General features: G+C 39.2%; 1 protein-coding gene across 1 annotated transcript in view; it reads left to right on the plus strand.

Annotated features, from left to right (window-relative positions):
• Positions 1-23,960, plus strand: part of SCGN (secretagogin, EF-hand calcium binding protein) — a 56,423-nt gene extending 32,463 nt beyond the window's left edge. Inside the window, exons 7-11 of the mRNA XM_007949875.2 lie at positions 2,746-2,801; positions 10,993-11,038; positions 11,283-11,342; positions 13,195-13,263; positions 23,832-23,960. Of these exons, the coding sequence (XP_007948066.1) occupies positions 2,746-2,801; positions 10,993-11,038; positions 11,283-11,342; positions 13,195-13,263; positions 23,832-23,960 (360 nt within the window). The remainder of the gene's footprint in view (positions 1-2,745; positions 2,802-10,992; positions 11,039-11,282; positions 11,343-13,194; positions 13,264-23,831) is intronic.
• Positions 23,961-24,567: the final 607 nt, after the last annotated feature.

Genomic DNA, 24,567 nt, shown 5'->3' on the forward strand with positions numbered 1-24,567 from the left:
TTTTTGTGAAACTCTTTTCTTGACTTTTAACAATAAAGGTCTCATACAATATTTGTGCTTTTTTGATTGACTAACTTCAGCATGATAGCCCTCTAAGTTCATACAGATTTTATGAGATCTTTTGCAAATTGATCATTGTTCTTTAAAGTTCCATAGTATTCCATTGTGTGCATGGTTTGTTGATCCATTCTTCTGTTGATGGGCATTTAGGTTGTTCCCATCTTTTTGCTATTAGGAATGGTGCTGTGATGAACATGAGTATTTCAGCAAGATTTTTTTCCCCCCATTGAGTAAATTAACATAGCAGTGGAGACAGATCCATGTCTTTCAAGTTGAGTTACTTACTACTTGCTTAAAGCTCATGATAATCTAGCTTTCTATTAAGGTAAAATCCCTTTTTAACAATGGTGCCACAGAAAAAAAGCTCATGACATCCTCCAGCTTTTATGTTTAAAGGATATAATAAGATGTGTACTGTATTCAAATGTATAAAATTATAATCTGTTCAAATAGATTTTGAAGTCAAAATTTAGAGAGAATGAGCTTTCTAGTTTTAGAAATAAAAGTGATTTGGGGAAAGCAGAAGGATAAGGGACTGATATATTTTAATGCAAAAATATCTTGAATATATTCTCAGACTGTCTCACTACATCTTTTTACCTGTACAACCTCCTCTTATAGATATGCCTAGAGATGTTCAGCCTGCATCAAAACATTGTAAAGTCACAAAATTCACTCACTACAACTGAGATATGTAAAGAAAATATATCTCCTCTATTTTGCCTAAACCAGTCTGGTGTTCCAGTGGAGAAATGTTTAACTTTTAGTCTTCTTTTCTTTAAAGGTTTGTTGTTGTTGTTGTTGGTTGCTATCATCAAGTTGGCTCCAAGAGTATCCTGGGAAAGCTAAGCCACAGCAACTCTCTCTGCCTAGTGTTATTCATCCTTGTCAGAGTGAAATGTTGCCCATCCCAGTGCCACCTTCATAACTGCTGGCATGCTCAAGTCTATTGCTGGAGCCATTGTGCATTTTGAGTGCCTTGCAACCTAGGGAGCTCCTCTTCCTGTGCTACATTGTATAATATTTTGTGATTCATAGGGTTTTCATTGGGTAAATTTTGTAAATAGATTACGAGGCTGCTTTTCCTAGTCTGTCTTAATCTGAAAGCTCTGCCAAAGCATGTTCATCATGAGTGACCTTGCTAGTATTTGAAACACTGGTGGCATAGTTTACAACATTATAGCAACATGCAAACTACCATAGTACACAAACTAACAGATGGGTAGTAGGTTTAAAGGTTAATATGACCTAATAGTTGAAGCAGTCCCTTTGGACAATACTAATTCACCCTACAATGGGTAAAATCTCAGTCTCTTAGATTTTTACAGTCATCTTCATCCAAATGAGATTCTTCTCCAAAAAATAAGGGGATAGAAGTTGTTTATGTGACCTCATGGTGCTGAGGAAGAGTTGAGGTCCCTGAGCACAAATGCTCTTCTGGTCTTCTGGTCTCCAGGGTGATGCCCTTTGACTATCCAATTGCTTTTATCCTGCTGGATGTATGGCTGAAGTCTGCGTTAAACTCATGGTCCGTGCTCTTGGCTCCTGCAACTCCGCCAGAAAGTAAAGGTTGATGGTGCTTGTTAAGCCAGTCATCCCGTACCTCTCACTGAATTCAGAGCACTAATTCTCTGATACATCCTCCTTCCAGCCTGCTGGCTCAGTGACCCACCCTACCCTCTGTCCCAGCAGCATGTTACACAGCTAGCCCCATGGAAGGCTAGCATTCACACCACATGGCACCGAGAGTATTCTGGGAAAGCTAAGCCACAGCAACTCTCTCTGCCCAGTGTTATTCATCGCTGTCTAATTTCTCTCTCCCTCCAAGGTATCCCTTCCAACAGAGTTAGATTATGCACCTATTTTACTCTCCAATCTCTGCCCTTCTCTCTTTTTCTTCCTATAATCTTTTGGGTCCTAGAGAAGGAAGGCTTTCTCCTACATCATGTCTTCCTCAACTCGCCTTGCCTTCATGAAAAAAAAAAAAAGACTTCTTCTCTATACCATAGGGAATACTCTATGATAGGAGACCTTCAGGCTTGGTTGTTAATATGCTAAAGAGGGAGAAAAAAATTAGACAATTCTGTCTCAAAGCCAAAGCCCAGACTTCAAGCTTATAATCATTATGCAAGATCCTATTGTACCTGTCAGCAACTGTGGCTATTGTTATTGCTATCCACCAAATAAGTCCAATTCTCCTCCCAGGCACATGGTAGAATCTCACTGCCCTGACCATTTGACAGTAGCTGTGGCCAAGGACTTGCTTTGGCTAATAGCATTTTCATCAGTATGTGATTTACCATTTTCTCTTTCTGCCATGACAACCAGGAATGTTTCAGGTAGTGGTGCTTTGTCACTCTGGAATCCAGAATGTAGAAGACATGAATTGGAACTCCCAACTAACTTTGATGTTAGTATGAAATGAAGAAGCAATAAACTTTTGTTGTGTTAAACCTATGTAATCTGGGAGATTTAGTGACTACAACCCATCCTGACTAACACAAAAGCTGACATGGATCCCTTCTGTAGCAAATCCTAACCTTCTCCTATGTAGATGGATTCCTTAGCCAATTTAGCCAAATACAATGTATGCAGAAGAGAAAAATAGAAAAGTGCATTAATAATTGTCAAAATGAATCCATGTTACAAGAATTTCTTACAACCATCTCCCATTCTGCTTTCTAGATGAAGATCTTTGACAAAAATAAAGATGGCCGGTTGGATCTTAATGACTTGGCAAGGTGAGTAGTGTGGGCATGATGTCATAGATTCAGAAATATCTTCTGTAGTAGTTTGATGACATCACACACTTCTTTTCTATGAAAGGCAGAAATGAAATCTATCCTGGAGTCTTAAAGAAGAGATTCATCTTATTAATAAACTGCAGTGGTCTTGAATACTTTGAAGGTAACAGATCCCTTTGGGAAAATAATGAAAGTACTTCCCCTAAAATGCACAGCATGCCAAATTTTTGTAAAATGATAAAGGTGGGTCATAGACAGGCACTGCCTTCTGAAGCCACAAAGGATATTTACGGTCCCAAATTAGAATCCTGTGACATAAAGAGTACTGAATCTATTCAATGACTGCAGGAAAATTAAGCAGCTAGTTCAGGGCAGATGCTAACTGAGCTGAACTCCAACTGCACTCCCTAGTCTTTGCATGATGGTGTATCCTCAGCAGGCACTAAGCACCCAAATGCTAGAAGCAGAGAGAAAAAGATAAGTTTAGAAGTGACCCAGTATCTATGGAAATGCTGTCTGTGGGTCTGGCATTCTGATCATGTACCTGGTGGTTCTGCATGTTTTGTCAAGGCCTGTTGACCTTGACATGTGTGGTGGTCCACAAAAAGGATAAAGAAATTCTTAATAGATGAATAAAGTTGAAATCATTGGATTATAGAATACACAGACACTCTTATGCAGAAGCAACTATAAATGCCAGGTATGTCAATATTAGATTGGATGACAATTGTAAATTGGATCATGATTGAGGGCAGACAGGTATAGGTGGGAGGTCAATACTAGGTATAGTTGGAGACAGGAATTTCAATTACTGAGGGTGAGTTTTCAATGACAAGGTCTTTACTTGGCAATGTCATGAACAGATCAATACTAATTTTGTCTCTTAGAGGATGTTGACCTGAGTCCAGAATAACCAAATCTTGTATTTGGCAGCTATGTCTGTCAGGTCCTGAAAAGTATCTGCAAAAGGGGACACACCAGGAAGAACCTCTCCTTAGTAATGACCGAGACTTCCACTCTAGGCCTCATAGGAGCTATGAGGCAGGTGTCAATCTTCTCTGCTTATTTTCTTCATGGCCTACTCCCTAATTTTGGCCCACTTTGATGGAGAAAAGGCACTGAAAGATTAGTCAGAGGGGGACATGTTTCTTCCAAAGTCTCAGGGCAGAAGGGATCTTAGCACCCCATTATTAATTCTGCTCCCTGGATGCCACCCTGGTTCACTTGGCCAATGAAGGTGGGGTTCCTCTCATGTAGAGATCAGTTCTAGGTTCACAGAGAGGTATGAGAGACAGGCAATCTTAGAAAGAGTACTCAAAGCACCCTAAAGTTTCTGCAAAAGATGGTAATTTTTTGGGGAAAAAGGGCCTTTACCCTTTTTACCCCCTTCACCAAAAGCACCCAACCACTTAGTACCTTGGTGCAACTCTGCACTTGTCACAGGTGGTGAGAATGGAGCTAGTGGAGAATAGAGTTCACACTAGAGGCTGAAGTATGTGGCTATCAGTGATGTGCAAGAGCAGCTGCTCTCGACCTTATTAGTCTCAATGTTGTCTAACTCCTGAAATATTATTCATAGACAACATAACCTACTGCACTGGTTCCTGTGATTTGATTGCTGTAACATATTACCACAAACTTGGTGGCTTAAAACAACAGAAACATATTCTCTCACAGTTCTGAAGGCCATAAATTCAAAACCAAGTATCACTGAGCCAAAATCAAGGTGTTGGCAGAGCAGTGCTCCCTCTGGAGACTCTAGAGGGAATATCTAGTCTTTGCCTCTTTCAGCTTCTGGTGGCTGCCAGCATTCCTTGGCTTATGGTCACATCCCTCCAATCTCTGTCTGTATGGTCACATTGTTTCCTACTCTGTCTGTCAAATCTCCCTCTGCCACTCTCTTATGAGGATACATGTGATTATGTTTGGGTCCCACTTGGATAATCCAGGATAGTCTCATTTTAATATCCTCAATTTAACCCGTGGGAGCTCTGGTGGCATAGTACCTAAGGCATTTGTAAATTGTAACTGGAAGTCTGGTGGTTCAAATCTGCCAGCCACTCCTCGAAAGGAAGATTGGGCAATCTACTTCTGCAGATATACTGCCTTGGAAACCCAAGGAGGGGTCACTATGAGTTGGAAACGACTTGATGACAATGAGTTTTTCGGTTTAACCCTTTCATGAACTGTGGGGCATATATCACCCACCAGGTTTCATGGGAAGCTGCTATCCCAGTACATGCTACCACCTGGTAGGGACCTGTATAACAGTGTGAATGTGAAGAAACAGGCCTCAGTCCACCAATCCTACCACTAAAGTCTACTTGAGACATGTGTGTCCCACAACTTGTTGCTGTTGTTGTTAGGTGTTGTCGAGTCATCTCCAACTCATAGCAACCCTATGTACAACAGAATGAAACATTGCCTGGTCCTGTGCCAGCCTCATGATCCTTGCTGTACCTGAGCCTATCATTGCAGTCACTGTGCCAGTCCATCCTGTTGAGGAACTTCCCCTTTTTTGTTGACCCTCCACTTTACCAAGCATGATATCCTTCTTCAGGGGATATTCCCTTCTGACAACATGACCAAAGTAGGTGAGATGAAGTCTGGCCGTTCTCCCTTCCAAGGAGCATTCTAGCAGCCCTTCCTCCCAGACAGATTTGTTCGTTCTTCTGGCAGTCCATGGTACTTTCGGTATTCTTTGCCAACACCACAATTTAAAAGCATCAACTTTTCTTTGGACTTTCTTATTCATTGTCCAGCTCTAACATGCATATTAGGGAATTGAAAATACCATGGCTTGTGTTAGGCACAGCTTCGTCTTCAATGAGACATCTTTGCTCTTCATCACTTGAAAGAAGTCTTTTGCAGCAGATTTGTCCAATGCAATACACCGTCTGATGGCTTGAATGCTGCTTCCATTGGTGTTGATTGTAGAACTAAGTAATATGAAGTCTTAGACAACTTCAATCTTTTCTCCATTTATTGTGATGCTGCTTATTGGTTCAGTTGTGAGGATTTTTATGTCTCACATAATTGTATCAAAATTGTGATTTGTCTAGTTGTGAGGAGTTTTATTATGTGTCCCATAAATTGTATCAAAATCCATGTTACATCAAAAATATTTTTTCCTTGATTTCTTCTGGAAATTCTCTGTTTCTTCAGTAACAGAGCATGCCTTCTGTTACCGAAAACATGGCATCAATAAAAAAATTCAGAGCAGATAATAATTTGGCAATGAAAGGGTTAATCAATCTGCAAATATTGTTTGCCAAATAAGGTAATGCCTTGAAGTTCCAGGAATTAGGACCTGATATCTATAGGAGGAAGGCATTTTTCAGTCTGCCACACCTTCCTACATACATAATTCTAAAATAGTTTATGTCCAAGCTATAAAATCAGATAGAAATGAAAGGAAAATAAGGATTAATAAATAATGTATATTTCAGTATGTAAGTGCTATGGGACTGTTCATGAAATATAAGACATCTACATCCTGAACTCCAGCTACAAAATAACAATAGTGCTCTTTCTCACTATAATAACTGAAAAGGTCTCCTACAGATATTCAAACACCTCCAAGGGGAAGTTCTGCCATTGTAGTGCAAATGGTTAACATGCTTGGCTGCTAATTGAAAAGTTGGAGGTTTGAGTCTGCCCAGTAGCTTCTTGGAAGAAAGGCTTGGTGAACTACTTCTGAACAATCAGCCTTGACAGCATTATGGAGCGCAATTTTATTCTGACACACATTGGGTCCCACACATGAGTTGGAATTGACTCAGCAGCAACTGGTTATGGTTAAGAGAGTAGCGACTTTGACTTAATCTCTCAAATAGCTTCTCAGCTAGTGGAGTGTTGTGTACATAGAAGGATTCAATAATCCTTGTGGATTCAAGGAGTTAAAGTAGCAATGAACAGAGATGCAAACCAGCAAAATGGTTACTATATGATTTCAAAATCAATTTTATATGCAATTTGAAAATGACAAATATAGTAAGAAAAAGAAAGACGATCATATCCTAATCCCTGGAATTTGTGAATATTTTATATTACATGGCAAGGATGAATTAGAGTTACAGATGGGATTGAGGTTACCAATCAACAGACCGTAAAATAAAGAGATTATTTTGGATTGTATTAGTGAGCCCAGTGTAATAACAAACTTCCTTTAAATGTGGAAGAGGAAGGCAAATAGTCAGATCAAGAGAGATTTGAAGCTAGGCTGGTCACTTAGAAGATGCCTTGATTTTGATTTTAGAATAAAAGTTTTCAGACTTTTATCCTTACTTATGACATAAATTATGGGTATTTCACAGATGCCTTTTTTCAGGTTGAAAAAGTTCACTTCTTTTTCTAGTTTGCTGAGATTTGTATCAGGAATAGATTTTGGACTTTTTCAAATGCTTACTACATCTATTGAGATGATCATATTTTTTTTCCCTTTATTCTATTAATGTAGTACATTATATTGAGTGATTTGCATAGGTCAAACCAACCTTGCATACCTGAGATAAACACCACTTGGTCATGTTGTATAATCCTTTGTATATATTGCTGGATTGAGTTGGCTAGTATTTTGTTGTGAGCTTTTTCATTTATTATTTATAAATTGGAGTCCTGGTGGCACAGTAGTTAAAGAAATGGGCTGCTAACTGAAAGCAAAAGGGCAGTGTTGAAACCCATCAGATGTTCCATGGGAGAAATATGTATCAGTCTGCTTCCATAAAGATTTCAGTCTTAGAAATCTTATGGGGTGATTCTACTCTGCCCTGTGGAGTTGCTATGAGTCAGGATTAACCCTAAGGCAATGAGTTTTGGGTATTATTTATAAGGATATTGGTCTGTACTTTTCTTTCCTTGTGATATCATTGTTTGCTTTAAGTATCAGGGAAATACTGGCCTCATAGAATGAATTGGGAAACATTTTCTTCTCTTTACTTTTTGGAAGGACTAGTGATAATTCTTTAAGCATTTGTGAAAACTCATCAGTGAAGCTATGACATGGTCCTAGGCTTTGTGTGTGTTTGTGCATGGGGGGGATTTTTTTGATTACTAACTCAATCTCTTGTTATAGATCTGTTTAGATTTTTCTCTTTCTTCTTGAGACAATTTCAGTACTTCATGTCTTTTAAGGAATTGGACTATTTCTTCTAGATTCTATAATGTGTTGGCATACAATTATTCATAACATTCCTTTATAATCCTTCTTATTTGTATAAGATCAGTAATGATGTCTCTGCTTTCATTTTTTTTATTTTATCTTTTTTTTAAAATTGTGATTTGGGTGAAGATTTACAGCAAATTCACTTTCCATACAGCAGTTCACATACACTTTTTCTCATGACATTGACCGCAGTTTACCACAATGCAACAGCTCCCCTCCCACTTCCTCCCCATAGTTACCTTTTCCCTGTGTCCATCCCTACATGGACTCCTGGCCCCTTAGCTATCTCCCTGTGCATTAGCAGCCCTTCTTTCTCCCATGTTCTCTCCTTGGAGAGAACAATCAAGGCTCTATTGGAACAACAAACCTGGTCCCCCCCCCCTTTTTTTTCCTCCAAATGATTTTGAGTTTTGTTCCACATTGTTCTCCCTCTCTATCAAGGATCTCCTATGTAGATCACCTTCCAAGGGGATGACAGTGGTAGCTGGGCACCATCTAGTTCTTCTGTCATTTTTTTTTTTATTTAGGTAATTTGAGCCTTCTCTCTTTTTTGTGAGTGTCAATCTAGCTCAAGTTTTGTCAATTGTGTTTTCTTTTTAAAGAATCAGCTTTTAATTTTGTTGATACTGTCTATTCTTTTTCTATTAACTACTTCAATTATTTCAACTCTGATCTATTATTTTCTCCTTTCTTCTTTTGAGTAATTTCCTCTTCTTTATTTCAGTTCTTGAGGGGGATGATTAGGTTATTGATTTGAGATCTTTTGTTTTCTTTAATATGTTAGTTTACAGCAATATATTTCTCTCAAAGCACTACTTTCTCTACATCACATATATTTTGATATGTTGTGTTTTTGTTACCATTCATCTCAATGTATTTTCTATTTTTCTTAGAAAATTAAAAATGATTTTATAAGAAATAATAATTTTCTTATCTGGAGACTAATAAGGGACAGAATAGACTCAAGGGACTAAGGGTCATTGACTCAAAGTTTATGAAAGTTGTTCAAGAGCTTGAATGTGAATGTGAACTGAAGTTCACATTGCTGGATTGACATAGCATTTTCTCCATTTCTTATTTCCCAAAACCAAACCAAACTCACTGCTGTTGAGTAGGTCCTGACTCACAGCAACCCCTCCTTGGGTTTCCAAGGCAGTAATACTACGGAAGTAGATTGCCCAACCTTCCTTCCAAGGAGTGGCTCGTGGGTTTGAACCACCATCCTTCTGGTTATCAGTCAAATGCCTTAGGCACTATGCCATCAGAGCTCCTATTTCTTATTTAGGAGTCCCCCACCCCACCGCCCCTCCCAAAAACCCCAAAAACCTCACTTTTGTAGAGTTGGTTCTGACTCATTTCCACATATTTATGAATTTCCCCATTTTTTTTCTATTATTAATTTCTAGTTTTCTTTCATTATGGTCAGAAAACATGCTTTTTATGATCCAACCCTTCAAAATTGATTGAGACTTCTTTTATGGTCTACCATATGAGCTATCCTAGAAAATGTTTTATACATGGAACATTGAGAAAAATGTATATCCTACTGTTGTTGAGTGGTTGGTTCTATAGCTGTTTGTTAAGTTCAATTGGTTTATTATTTAGTTGGTCTATTTCTTGTTGATCCTACGATTAGTTGTTTCAGTTCATTGTTGAAAACAGAGTATTGAAGTCCCCAACTATTACTGTTGAATTTTCTATTTCTTCCTTCAATTCTGTCTCAGCATATACACAGCTCCTGGCATGGGCACAGCCCTACACATATGTGTGGTCTTCCAGAGTCCCAGAAATCTGCTGAAGCTTATTAAATCTTTCTTTCCATGGTGTGGCTGGTGGGTTTGAACTGCAACCTTCTGCTTAGCAGTCAAAAGCCTTAGGCACTATGCCACCAGAGCTGCTTTCATATTCTGCAGCTTTTCCTTTTAAGCTATTTGATTATCCTCTTCTTTGTCTCAACTCTAACCCACTGCCTTAGTCAATTGTGATCTTGAACAATTGCCTCTAGTTGCTTTTGATACATGCCCTCAGGAAAAGGCTTTTCACACGTTAAGCTCAGAATCAGGTGGAAAAAAGACAGCCTTGGAAGTCAGTCTTCCCAGGCAACCATCAGATAGGTTAAATCATGGTACTTTTCTGGGAATTAGTTTTTGAAGATCTTCAAACCCTGGTTAGCTTTCTTCAGTGACTGTTAAGTTTTCCCTGTGATTGTGGGCTAGTGCTTTTCAAGACTACCATGGAGCTGAGAGGAAGAGAGATGGGAGTAGGCAAGTGAAAATGCCATAAAACTTGCTGTTTTTGGCACATAAGGTGAACACTTGCACTTAGTAGGCACACCTTAGAACAATAAACCATGGGAGATCAGAAGGGAAGTATTTGCACAGGGAATAGCTCAGAGGGCAGGAATGCATAAGAAAGAAGGACACAAGGGAAAGGTAACCACAGAGAGGAAGTGGGAAGAGAGCTGTTACATTATGAGGGTTGTAATCAATGTCACGAAACAAAATGTATATGAACTGTTGTATGGAAAATAACTGCTCTGTAAACTTTCACCAAATCACAATAAACAATTTTTTAAAAAATTGCTATTTTTACCAACCTTCAACTATTTTTCCCTGAATAAATGCTCCCCAGATTGCTGTAAGCTTTGGCTAATTTCCAGAGATCGAAAAATAAATAAATAAATTCTGACAATTTTTTCCAGTTTTTTTTTGTTGTTGTTGTTGTTGTTGTTGTTGCTGTTGCTTTTATGGGAAAGAGAGTTATCAGAGATCATTACTCCCCCATTTTCCATCAAGATAAATTTTTAAAAGTCACTCTGTGAACCACTAATACCTACGAGATCCCCAATTAATTTTTTTATGATTTTTTTTAATCACATACAAATTCCTATTTATTAATACCTATTTTACTGTGAGGATAATCTGGAAATTGTCTGCTCTTTCCTTACACTAGAGCTATGAATTTGCTTGTAAGTGAGAGCTGATAGGTAATCATGTGACTTTCTTTTTTTATTTTTCCAATTAGAATTCTGGCTCTTCAGGAAAACTTCCTTCTCCAATTTAAAATGGATGTAAGTATTGACATTTCTCTAGATGAGACTCTATCATTTTTGTTTCCCTAAAGATTTGACAGGGCGAGAAGGGAAGGCATATAATTGTCTTGGCTTTAACATAACTACAGGCTGACGAAGTTCAAAGTAGATTTAAGGGATTAAAGGTTATTGACTTAAAGTTTATAAAAGTTGCTCCAGCACCTGGAAGCTGTACAATTGAAGTCCACATTTCTAACCTGACATGATACTTTTTCCATAACAGGCTTCCTCCGCTGAAGAAAGAAAGAGAGATTTTGAGAAAATCTTTGCCCACTATGATGTTGTAAGTATGTTTGTTCATATTGTACTGGCCATCTTTAGGCAGAAAGCTTGTGTAGTACTTGTGTGTGGGGTCATCCTACCCATGGACTCTAAACTGATATGAATAGTGATCCCACATATATGTTGGTACACCAAGGTACATCAATTTCTCCATATAAATTCTGAGAACTAAGTGTAAATGGCCAAAAGAATGTAATTGAAAAGAGAATGAAATCACAGTGTTTGTTTTTGTTCCTTGGTTCTGAACTAAGAAATTTTCTCCTTCTTGGTCTCCATCTAAAATGGTATGCTCAAAAACCAAACTAAAACAAAAGGATAAACTACAACAACAACAACATATACATCCTCTCCAAAGACATAGAAGCAAAATCAGACTTATTTAGCATAAAATTATTTCTTTCATAGGACTAATTATTCTATCCTACTTTTGAGGAGAAAATAATAGTAATTCTAAAGCACACAGTATCGCATAGGGATTGAATTTCTTGAGGACAAGGTAAGAAAGTACAAGAAGGAATAAAACATAGAAGTTGGAAAAGATCCTAAGATATCTAATCAGACTGGAACTCTATGTGTCATACTCTGAGTAGAAAAGAGCATTGCCTCTGAGAGACAGCAGTGTAGAGTGGTTAAACATGTGGCCTCAGTAATCAACTACCTGGGTTTGAATCCCAGCACACTAGCCACATGACCTTGGGCAGGTTCCTTAGCCTTTCTGTGCCTCAGTTTGCTTATGTGTAAAATTGAGGTGGTAAGTATAACAAATATACCTACTCCTCATTTATCAACTACCTTGTCATCCAACATTTTGCATTTACAATAGTAAAAAAACCTACTATCCTACTATTTTGCACATTAATGACATAGTCTGGCAGTGACAAATGCTGAGGTGTGAGGTGAGATTAATACTTGTCTGTGATGGTTAAGTTTATGTGACAGCTTAGCTGGGCCATGACTCTCAGTGGTCTGGCAGTTATGTATGTACTGATGTGGGCATCTTCCATTTGTGATCTGATGTGGTCATCTCCATTTTCACACTGACTTTCACATAATGACCTAGTCTTTGGAACCTAACCATGTTGATAAGTGAGGAGTGGGTGTAGTATTTATATCATGAGATTGTTTTGAGAATTACATACATTGATGTCTGTAAAGCTCTTAAAGTAGGGCCTGCTACATAGTAAGTACTAGATAAAGTTTGGTAAATACACTAAGGAAACAGAACTTATGAAATCATATGTTAAAGATTAAACCATCAATGAAACTTGAATAGAATGGATGCGTAATTGAAACTTTAAGGAAGAGGCAAATTATTTTAATATGTATTGTATTTTATAGACATTCATATTTTTGTGGGTTATAAAGTGGGTAAAAAAAAATAAGTATCTTATGTTCAGACCAAATATATGATAACCTTAAAATGTGCATTCAATCTATTCTCCCCTGATTTAAAATCTATACTTTTATAATTACCAAATCATTGCTAAATCATAAAGAAAAAAAAAAAGTCAGCATGTCTTTAAAAGGATCAGTATGATGTGAAGTTAACACTCAGAGTGAAAGCCTGGTACTTGCAAGCCAAATAAATTCAATATATGCCATATAAATGTTATATATAAGAGCTAAGGAGCTCAAAACTACTGCTTCCCATTTGACTATATGGGGGGTTGGGAGAGTGGTTATTTACAATGAATAATTCATGTGGCACATTCACATTCTTTATAAAGAACATATGTTATGTCATTTCTGAATCTGTTTGCACTTAAACTGATTTAGTCCATTTGCTTAATTTATTCCTTAGCTTTTTGATGTAAGACAGTGATATTTGTGTGAATGGATCTTTTATCTTTCAGAGTAAAACTGGAGCACTAGAAGGCCCAGAGGTGGACGGGTTTGTCAAAGACATGATGGAACTTGTCAAGGTGATTTCATGAATCTATGTAGATAATTCTCTTTATGAAGTGAGGTTGTCATTGAGATTGATTTATTTTTGAGAATCAGTAGTGCTGAAGGTTAATGCCAGATAGAACACCTGGGAATATAGTCTATTTAATAACCTTTGATCCTCCATGAGACCCAGCAAATCTCCCTTCTCTCTTAACATCATTTGTAGTTTAACCTGAATGCCACTCACAATAACAGCATTCTCTCTCTCTTTTCATCATCATTTTTTTATTATTTATATGTGTAACCAAAGGATGCAGTGCCATTGTCCATCTGCTTTTGATTTTTAGATTACAGAAAGTCCTTACCCTCCTAGACTTGATTATTGGATAACTAAAACTTTTAATTTAATTATCATGTAATACATTCCAGATTTGGGCTTGTGAATTTTTAATGTGGGCCTTCACTAGCATCTAGTTTAGAGTGACTACTTGTTTTTCAAGATAGTGCTATGGGTAGGGATGATACAGTTCAGATTGTATTTCCATCACAGGGCTGTCCTAAATAGATAAACAAAAACCAAATCTTTTGCTATTGGGTTGATTCTGACTCATGGCAACCCTGTGTGTTACAGAGTAGAACTGCTCCATACAGTTTTCTTGGCTATAATCTTTATGCAAGCAGATCACCAGGCCTTCTTTCATGGTGCCGCTGGTGGGTTTGAACAAGCAACCTTTAGGTTAGTAGATGATTGTCAACCATTTTCCCCACCCAGTAGTAGTAGACATGCTTTAAAAAGAAATCCTTTTGAGATCCTGGTAAACTGTATTGACTGGCTGCATGAGTCAATTAAGCAGGTAATTTCAAACTCCTCCTTTACTATGAGATCTAGCAGACACTGAATTTAATAGTCTCATATCCTAAGGAAGGAGCTCTGGTGGCACAATGCCTAAGGATTGCTAACCAGAAAGTTGGTGGTTCAAATCCCCCAGCCACTCCATGGAAGGAAGACTGGGCAATCTACTTCTGTAAAGATTTGCCACCTCTGAAATGCAAAGGAGGTCGCTCTGAGTTGGAATCTACTTGATGGCAGTGAGTTTGGGCTTGGTCCTTAGGGGTGTTTTGAAGTTTGTTTTGGATACAACTATGCTGTTCTAATTGGCCCGGATGACAAAAAAAAAATTAGAGTAGTAATTCACAGGACTCCTTTCAATATCTGGTTAAAATTACGGAGGCGTGCAGCAGAAAAGTCCTAGATGCCAATTTGGACATAAATCTCCAGGGAGTTCACATACTGTGATTGAGCAGGCATGGATGAAATTCTCTCTGGATCAGAATCAGGATGACTGCAATGTCTTCCTAGACTCCTAACTTTTGTTATTCCCACCCCAATAGATTCCTTGCTTCTTTTTTTCCCCTCCATTTATTGCTTGTGTTAGAGATTTCACAGGCGTTTGCACAGCTAAAATAATTGATGGGTGTTAATGTGCTCTTGCCTTTTACATTGATTGCTAAAGGAAAATCCCATTTTACTCATTATCTATTAAATGCCAGAATAACTTCTGTAATAAGAACTGAACAATTATCTATGGGACATTAAAGTTGCACAGCTGAAGGTCTTGCCAAACTGGAGTTTTAATTTCCTCCTGATAGAATGAATGGTGTCTTCGTTTCCTAGAGCTGGTGTAACAGAAATGCTACAAGTAGGTGGCTTTAAGGAACAGAAATCTATTTTTTTCTCACAGTTTAGGAGGCTAGTCATCTGAATTCAGCATGTAGCTCTAGGGGATGGTCCTCCTCTGTCCATCTCAGCATCCAATAGCCTGTAATACTTGGAGATCCTGCGCTTGTAGATTCATCTACGTCCATGGTCATCAGATAGACTTTGTCTTCCCCCATGTGTACTTGCTTGTCTCTGCTGCTCTTCATATATCTCCAGAGTGATTGGGTTTAGGGTATACCTTAATTAACGTAACAAAGAAAATCCTATTCTCAAATGAGAGTACATTCACAGGCATAGAGGTCAGTATTCCAGCCCTTATTTGGAGGACACAATTCAACCCATAGCATTCCACTTTTTGGCCCCCCAAAAAATTCATATTCCTCCCACATGTAAAACTGTCACCCTGTTGCAAATGGAATGGTATCCTGTTTTTTAGAGCTTGTGGCCTCCTCTTTGAAGAGGAGCTAAAACCACTGCCCGGTTGAGTGTAGAGCCCGGTGCTCTAGAAACTTATAGATTCTCAGCCTGAGGGCCTGGCCTCCTGCTCCCTCCTGGCCCTGTTCCCTAAGTCTGCACACATAGCAGAGCAGGGTGTGTAGACAGCCAGCAGACGTGAACAACCAGTCATCAAACTCATCTTCCTCCTTCCTTCTTTTGCTATATCCTTAGGAGTCCCTGAGTAGTGCAAATGGTTAAGGGTTCCAATCAGAAAGGTTGAAGGTTTGAGTCTACCCAGAGGTGCCTCAGAAGAAAGGCCTCACAATCTACTTCTGAAAAACTCTGCCCTGGAAGACCCTAGGGAGCATACTCTGATACACATATGGTCACCATGAGCCAGAATTGATTCAACGATAACTTTTTTCCCCCCTTCAATTTTATCCCAAACACGTGGAAAACAAATTTGTCCCAGGTCTGAGGTCACATTTGTTGCTGAAGAGCTTTACTGGATCCCACATATTTGCCAAATTGTGAGATGCATCTGGGCTGGCCTGAAGGATTGGCTGTGCTGGAAATGGAAGCCATCAGAAGCACAGAATGTGGGACAGAGGTTGCTAGACGGGCTGCCATAGTGGTGCTTGCTGCTCTTTCTTATCTTTTGTACCCTCATTTTTGTTTTCTTTTTCTCTTCTTCTTCTTATTTTTTTAAGGGATTGGAAGCTTTTTGCAGGTGAGAAAGTACAGAATGATGGACAGTGTTTTTCTTACAGATCTGAGCTTTAATCTCAGTTCAGCCATTTGCAAGCTGAGTGTCAGAGGACAAATTACTTAGTATCTCTACTACCTGCCCCTCATCTATAAAATGGCATGATAATAGCTATTTTCCAAATCACATGATAACTAGGAATAACACAGACACGTAACACAGTCCCTGGGGTAGAGTATGAGGTCCAAAACCGATCATCTTTGTTCTTTCATTAGAACAAAGCTACTGAAGTCTTTAGAGTATGTTTCTGAGTATAAGAATAATTAGCACTTAAGAGGAAATTTCATAAAAGGAAGCAGCAGCTCAATACACTCTTGAGCCATTTTAGTGGATAATCCTGTCTAAAATAATCAGGTAAAAGAAGCCAGTGCAAAAGAGAGATTCTAAGAGATAGGCATGCTTTTTAACAGAAATAACTTACATATAGGCAGCAATTAAAAACCAAACTCACTGCCATCGAGTCAAACCCTACTCATAGTGACCCCTCCTCAGGTATCTGAGGCAGTATCACTATGGAAGTTGATTGTCCAACCTCCCTTCTGAGGAGTGGCTGGTGGGTTTGAACTGCCAGCCTTCTGGTTACCAGTCAAGTGCCTTAGGCACTACGCTACCAGAGCTCCCAGGCAGCAATTAGGCAGAAATTAACCTATATTTCCCAGAACTCTTATTTTTTAAATTTTTGTTTAGTTTTCTGATTATTAAATTATCTCTGCATATTGTATAAAAATTAAAAATTAAGGAAAGCAAATGAAAACTCAGACTAAGAATTCAGGTTCTGACCACCGTAGGTCCTAGCTCTGGCTTTACCACTCACCAGCTTTGTGACCTTGGACAAGCCATTTAGCCTCTCTATACCTCTGTTTTTTCATCTGGAAAATGGGCATAACCATAGATCCTACCTCCATAAAGTTGTCATGAAGACTGTAGAAGATAATCTATGAGAGGCAATTGTTGTTAGTTTACCTTAGTCAGCTTCCAACACACGGCAACTCACCTACAACAAAATGAAACATTGCTTGGTCTGGCATCATCCTCACTATTGTTGCTAAGGAGTCAATTGTTGCAGCCATAGTGTATTTTGAATGCTTTCCAGATTAGGGGATCATCTTCCAGCACTACATCAGATAATATTCTGTTATGATCTATAAGATTTTCGTTGGCTAATTTTTGGAAGTAGATTGTCAGTGCTTTCTTAGTTTGTCTTAGTCTGGTTCTAAGGTATAAGTTAGATTGTGGTTAGTGCTACAGAAGTGTTTAAAAGGTCTCTGCTGATCAGTCACTGAGCTAAAAAGTATGTACCCTGTAGTTGATTATTGATGTTCTCCTCTGTAGCCAGATAATTGAGGGTGCACCCTTTTATTGGATCTTTCCTAGTCTTCACTGGATTGTGTCTTGTCTCCCAGGTTGCTTAAAAAAATTCTCCATATAATATGAAGATATAGTCAGTGGATGACCATTGGTTGAATCTGACATTTCTTGGCTTCATATACACAGCCAACTTCTGTGAGCATTTTATTTATATTCATCTTATAAGAAAGGCCATGGGACAAGTAAACTGGAATTGATAGCTGGAATTTATTTTAAAAGTCAACTCTCAGAGCATGTCATATTGTCAGTAGGGATCTATCCTAGTTTCTAAGTTTGTAATATTGAGCCAGGATCCCTGATGTTGGCAATAATAACTCTGAAGTCTTTTAGTTCTTGGAAACCATGTGTGATACATATGTTAACTTTGCTTTTTTTTTTAATTACCAAAAGACCCTATTCCCCAACTTTAGGAAAATGTTACTTGAATCTGTCCTCTGATAGATGAAATAACAAGTCCCTGAGAGAGACAACACAATAATTTCTGCACAAGGTTTGCCTGAAGAAGCCCTGGAAGTACAGTGGTTAAGTGCTTGGCTTCTAACCCAATGGTTGGTTATTTGAATCCACCAGCCACTCCTCAGGAGAAAAACGTGGTGATCTGATTCCATGAAAAGATTTACAGTCTTGGAAACCCTGTGGTTTCCAGTTCTACCTTGTCCTATAGGGTCACTGACTCAGAATCAACTTGACAGCAATGAGTTCCCTGAAAGAGTCCTGGTGGCAAAGTGATGAAGTATTTGGCTACTAGCCAAAAGGTCAGTGGTTCAAACCCACCAGCTTCCCCAAGAGAAAGATGTGGCACTCTGCTTCCATATAGATTCCAAAACCAAAATACCAAACTCACTGCCATTGAGTTGATTGCAACTCATAGAGACGCCTCCTTGGGTTTCTGAGGCGGTATCTCTATGGAAGTTGATTGCCCAGTCTTCCTTCCAAGGAGTGGCTGGTGGGTTTTAACTGCCAGCCTTCTGGTTAGCAGTCAAATGCGTTAGGCATTATGCCACCAGAGCTCCCTCCATATAGATTATAGCCTTGGAAACCCTGTGGAGAAGTTCTACTCTGTCATATAGGATCATTATCAGTCAGAACTGACCTGATGGCACATAACAACAATAGCTCCCTGAGTGGCACAAATGGCTTGCAGTTAACTACTAACCTAAAAGATGGCAGCTTGAACCCACTCAGTGTTCTGAGTGGGTAATCTGTGTCTGTAAAGAGCAGAGCTGAAAAAATCCTATGGAGCAGTTCTACTCTGTAACACATGGGCTCACCATGAGTCAAAATTGACCTGATGGTAACGGGTTTTTGTTGTTGCTATTATCCTTTGTAACTTAGTATAAAAATAAATATAAGAATCTGCAGCTTAATATGGAAAATTAAAAGGAAAATTGAGATTTCCAGTCCACACTGAAGAGAAGTAGAAATATGGACAATGATAAAAGACCAATCCAAACTCATTGCTTTCAAGTAGATTCTGACTCCTACCGACCCTCATTGGGTTTCTGAGTCTGTAAATCTTTATGGAAGCTAACTGCTCCACCTTTCTTTCATGAAGTAGCTGGTGGGTTCAAACCACCAACCTTTTGGTTACCGGACAAATGCCTTAACCACTACACCACCAGAGCTCCTTAATGAACATGATGCTGGAAGCCAATTAGATGATTCTCTAGAGATAGATGAGTATGATGTCTGCTGGGAGATTTTGAGAGTCCCTGCTTCCAGGCCACCCAAAAGTTCATTCTTTTTCCTGATGGGCACCCTGTCTACTTTTCTCTGTTTTTAAAAAGAAGATGGTTGGCAAGAGAGGAACAGTACTCAGCCTCAAGGAATGAATCTAACACATATCCCTCCAAAGAGCTAGCTCTTATCACAAAATGTATTTTTTTTCTTTCATTTTTTTCATATTGTAAAAGTGGTGTTTATGTCATAAAGAAATTGAAAATAGAGAAAAGACAAAACAAAAAAAAAGCAAGAAAGAAGCAGCAGCAGCATAATCCCTATACAATGGGGGTCACTAGGAGTCAGAATGGACTCGATGGTAGTGATTTTGGAGTTACTATGATGTTAGTGACTTAATGTACTGCCAACCCCAGGGCATGAAAAACTTAAGGAAAAAAAAAGGTAAGTGGCAAGGAAAAGACAATGTTTCATCCAGTGAAATAAATATCTTACCAAAGAATGTCAGGCACTGTGGTAACTGGTGATAGAAAGACATTTTGAAGACTGAAGAGGTTCTCCATGGATCTCTTAACTGACAGTACAATCACGCGTGCTCACCATTCTCTAGAAAACATTCCAATATCGGATCAAATGTTTCCATTTGCCTCAAAAAATAATGCAAAATAATACTCACATGATCCTTTATTTTCATTTTGAAATATGCAATTGTAGATGATAATTAGAAGAAATCTGGGACAGGACTGGCCCTAGATGTGGGATTCATTATCATTATTTCTTCCAGACAAGGAGAGATTAATGGGCTTGCTGACAGGCACTGGGCCAATGTCTGAAGCAATTACATCTCAGCCTCTGCCTGTCACCTTGGTGTTTTCTGTTTTCTGACACCATTGTGGCCGATAAATATCAAAGTGGAGACAGAGAGCATGTTGTAATTTTGCATAGCAAGAGAATGTGGTTCTGAAAAATTAAGTGTTCTGACTGGTAGAGAGTTATCATAAGTGGAGTACAATAAAGTACATGTACTGCCATCAAAACTATAATTCAGTCTCTCTAGTGGTCAGAGAACCTTGGAAATGGTGCAGAATCTGAGTTGTAGTGATGACGCCAGGGTAGAGATTTAGGGAGTGTTATTAAATAGAGGGTTTGGACACCAACTTAAATCATTTTAGGAGAGCTGTAATGTATAGGATTGATACAGAATATGAGAAAAGCATGAAGCCTACATTTGAAGACAGAGTCGCTCATTGATTCCCGTATAATTGAGTACCTAATATGAACAGTCGGAAACCCAAGGAGGGGTCGCTATGAGTTGGGCTGACTCGACTGCAAACAACAACAATATGAACAGACACTGGGGAGACAGACCCAGGCTCAGAGGCCCACCTATTCCCAGGATTCAAGAGGGTCAGAGAAGCATTTTTTAGCCACAGGTCCTGGATCCACTCTCACATTTTTAAATGAGAAAAAAAAAAAAAATTACAAAGAGAAGGCTATAAGATTATGCAGTGTGAAAAGAGATGGGCTTTGGGGCCCATCTGCCAAAGATTAAACCTGATCCTGACATGTACAGCTATGTGACTATGGACGAACTTAATTAACTTTTCTGTGCCTCAGTTTAAGGAGCTCTGGTGGCACATTGGTTAGAGTGTTCAGCTGCTAACCAAAAGGTTGGCAGTTCACACTCACTAGCCACTCAGTGGAAAAAAAATATGTGGCAGTCTTTGTTCTAAAGATTTACAGCCCTGCAAACTCTATGGGGCAGTTCTACTCTGTCCTATAGGCTTGCTGTGAGTTGGAAACAACTATATGGCAGTGAGTTTGGGTGCCTCAGTTTCTTCATCTGTAAACTGAAGATGATAGTAGATACAATCTCATAGGGTTGTACTGAAGATTAAAGTTAATATGTATAGAGCCCTTCCAAACTCCCTTAGGTCAGGAAATTGTGTACACTTATACTGTTGTTGTTGTTGTCATGTGCCATTGAGTTGGCCCGGACTCATAGCGACCCCTCCTTGGGTTTCCGAGGCAGTTATCACTATGGAAGGAGATTGCCCCATCTTCCTTCCAAGGAGTGCCTGGTGGGTTTGAACCGCCAGCCTTCTGGTTAGCAGTCAAGTGGCTTAGGCACCACACCACCAGAGCTCCCACACTTATATTAGTAACCTGTTATTAAAACTGCTATTAAAACTGAGGCTCTGAGTGAACTTTACGTTATCTGTCATCAGTGATTTGGGAATTTTGAACAGTAGCATTCCGGGTTCCTGAATCCTAGTGAATTGCTGAGCATTAAAAGACATAACTTCAAAGGTCCAAAGAAACTTCCCTTACATAAACACACACACACACACACACGTACACATGCACATATGCATATTCACACACTAGAAATATTTCCTACTCAAAGAAAATAATCCTTTTTTTTTGCAGGAAAAAAGTCTATAATTCTTCAATTAGGGGAAAAAAGAAAGCAGTGTAGCTTGTATAAGGTAAATACGTTGGCAAATTCATTCACACTAATGTGTAAATGACTAATACCCAAGATTTTCCTGTGAGTGAGATTTATCAAAAGGATTCTGAGCATAGTACCACTTATTGGAGAAACAATGTGTAAACATGTGGTTAAAGATGCTAAAACCCCACTTCACAATTGTACAGCAAATGAGCTCCCTGACACACTGAGTCTCAGAGTACAGGCTGCTGTTTTCAGAACACCCGGGCCACATTTTCTTGGGCCACACTTATACCTGTCTGGTGTTGACAGTCAAGGAACTATCCCTTGTGGGCCCCAACAAAGAGAACATATTACCAATGTGTTACATCTTTGCCTAAAGGTCCAGTAATAAAGGGCACTCTCAACAGGGGAGTGCAGTTGGTCAAGTTTATCTTCTAATCCAAGACTCTTTCACTTCCTAACTATCTCCTCCCGAATCCTGCCCCACTTTGGTGTTTATTCTTTCTGCTCTGCCATTTGGTTCCCAGCTCCTGTTGCTCTTGTCCCTTTGTCACCCTGTTAAAACCTGCTATAGGGATAAACTACATGTCAGTCATTCATTCACTTTGTCAGACAGTACAAATCAGCTTATCTTCATCTGGCTCTCTAGTTGAAGAATGAAAGTTTTGTTCCCTTTTGAGAGGTTTTTTTGCAAGAGATTTCTTTGGAAGTGAGAAAACCTTGGGTGAAGTTGGGTGATGGGGAATGCTTCCCAAGCATATTAGTTTCTTAGGGCTGCTGTAACAAAGCACTACAAACTAGGTGGCTTAAAATCAGGGAAATTTATTCTCTCACAACTCTGGAGACCAGAAGTTTGAAATCAAGCTGTCAACAGGACCATGCCCTCTCTGAAGACTCTTGGAAAAATTCCTTCCTTGCTTATTCCTAGCTTCTGGTGGTTCCTGGCAATCCTGGTGTTCCTTGGCTTGTAGATGCATCACTACAGTCTCTGCCTCAGACTTCACATGGCTGTCTTTCTTCTGTGTCTCTCTGTCTCTGCATCTCTTCTCTTCTTTTTACTGAGGACACTACTCATATTGGATTGTATACGCCCCACCCTACTCCATTATGGCCTCATGTTAAATGATGACATCTCAAAAGGCCCTATTTCCTAACAAAGTCATATTCACAGGGACTAGGACTTCAACATATCTTTTCAACATATCTTTCTTGGGGGATACACTTTAACCCATCTCACCGAGCCTCCTAAAATCAAACCATGCAGGCAGCTGCCTCCTTGGTCAGTCATAAGACTAGTCTGGTCATCAAAGTGCTTGGGAATGTGATTGGTTGGGTTTTCTTTTCTCTCTGGACATTGATTTCTTAATTTACTCTCATACAGCTTCATTAGACTAGACTTTCCTCCAAGAGAACAGTGTGAAATGGTGGAATGAGCATTTAATTGGAGTCAGACTTGGGATTAAAAAAAAGTCATGTCTGCAACTATCTAGTTTGGTAAGATGTTTAAGCTCTGTCTGAGCCTGTTTCCTAACCTGTAAAAAAGGAGTACTTACTCATTTTCCAGAGTTTTTGCGAGGACTAAATGGAATCACCTATGGGGAAGCACTTAGTTCAAGCATTACTAACTTTTGTAGGTTTCGAGTTTACAATATTATCCTAGCCAACATGCATCACCGTTTCTTACTAGTCCCTTAACTATTCCTTATAATAAATCCTACTTCCCTAGCTCAACAACATAAAACTTTAGTTAGATTTCCATTCATTATAACTTTTTGAAACCAGAGGCACAAAAACCTCTCATGGGGAGATAATAAAATGTATCTTCTTTCATCAGTATAGCAAGGCAGAATTTGTGATCATCATCTGCTTTGAGGCAAAATATTTTTATTACTGTTGCTAATAAGCCAGGCTTTCTGTAAGAACTGCACGGAAGTGATGTAGAAATAGAAGTTCTTTCACCTGAAGGGATGTAAGAAATTAACCTATTGGCAGAAAACATCATTGGCAACAGTTGGTGAGATGAGGACAAAGGCCCCCTCCCCCATGGCCTGTCTCTTTCAAGGCTTACTCAGAAGGTGGAGTACCACTCAAGTGTAGCAGCTCTTATGAGGGGGGCATAAAAGGATGTGACTGCCATTGGCTTTCCTCTTGACATGTGTTGTTTTCTTTTTGTCTCCAGCCCAGCATCAGTGGTGTAGACCTTGATAAGTTCCGGGAGATCCTCTTGCATCACTGTGATGTGAATAAGGATGGAAAAATTCAGAAGTCTGAGCTGGCTTTGTGTCTTGGGCTGAAAATCAGTCCATAATTTCCAGATGGCTTCGCCTTTTGCTCTTGTCATGTTCCTGTGCTTCTGCTGGTAGAATTTTGTCCATGCTCTACTCTTGAGGATGCAATAGGCACACATTCTAACAAAATGGTGTGTTAGCCTAGGACAAGTGAGGGACACTAGAGTTTTCCTTCCAGTGGTGTGGTGTACTCACTGAAAGCCCCCCATGCAATGTCTTATTATGTGTTATTTTCTCCTTGACCCTGGGGCTTTCCTGTGCCCCCACAGACTCAGCTAAACTGTTGGGTCTGTTCTGCTTGCCCTTCCCCAATCACCAGGGAGGTAGTTGAGTCCATTTAAATTGTGCTGTCATTGTGAGCTTTCTGCTGAGTCTGAATGGGGTTAGGTATCTGTGGCTTTCCTGTGACTTCAACAAATAGATTGTGATGTGGAAATAAAGATGCAGCTGGAAACAAAGATGCATTGGCAATTGTTTTTGTGTTGTGATATTTGAAATATCCCCCTCAATGGTTTGACAGGTAAACTAGGTCTCTAACTAAAGGGGTGAGCAAGACAAGTGAAGGTCAATATCCTATTGGAACCCACATCACCAAGCCTTCAGCAGCCCTGGAATGCCCTTGAATGG

This window comes from Orycteropus afer, unplaced genomic scaffold (genome assembly GCF_000298275.1).
Source record: "Orycteropus afer afer isolate SDZICR_OR568_19922 unplaced genomic scaffold, OryAfe1.0 scaffold00255, whole genome shotgun sequence".
In the NCBI taxonomy this organism is placed as follows: Eukaryota; Metazoa; Chordata; class Mammalia; order Tubulidentata; family Orycteropodidae; genus Orycteropus; species Orycteropus afer.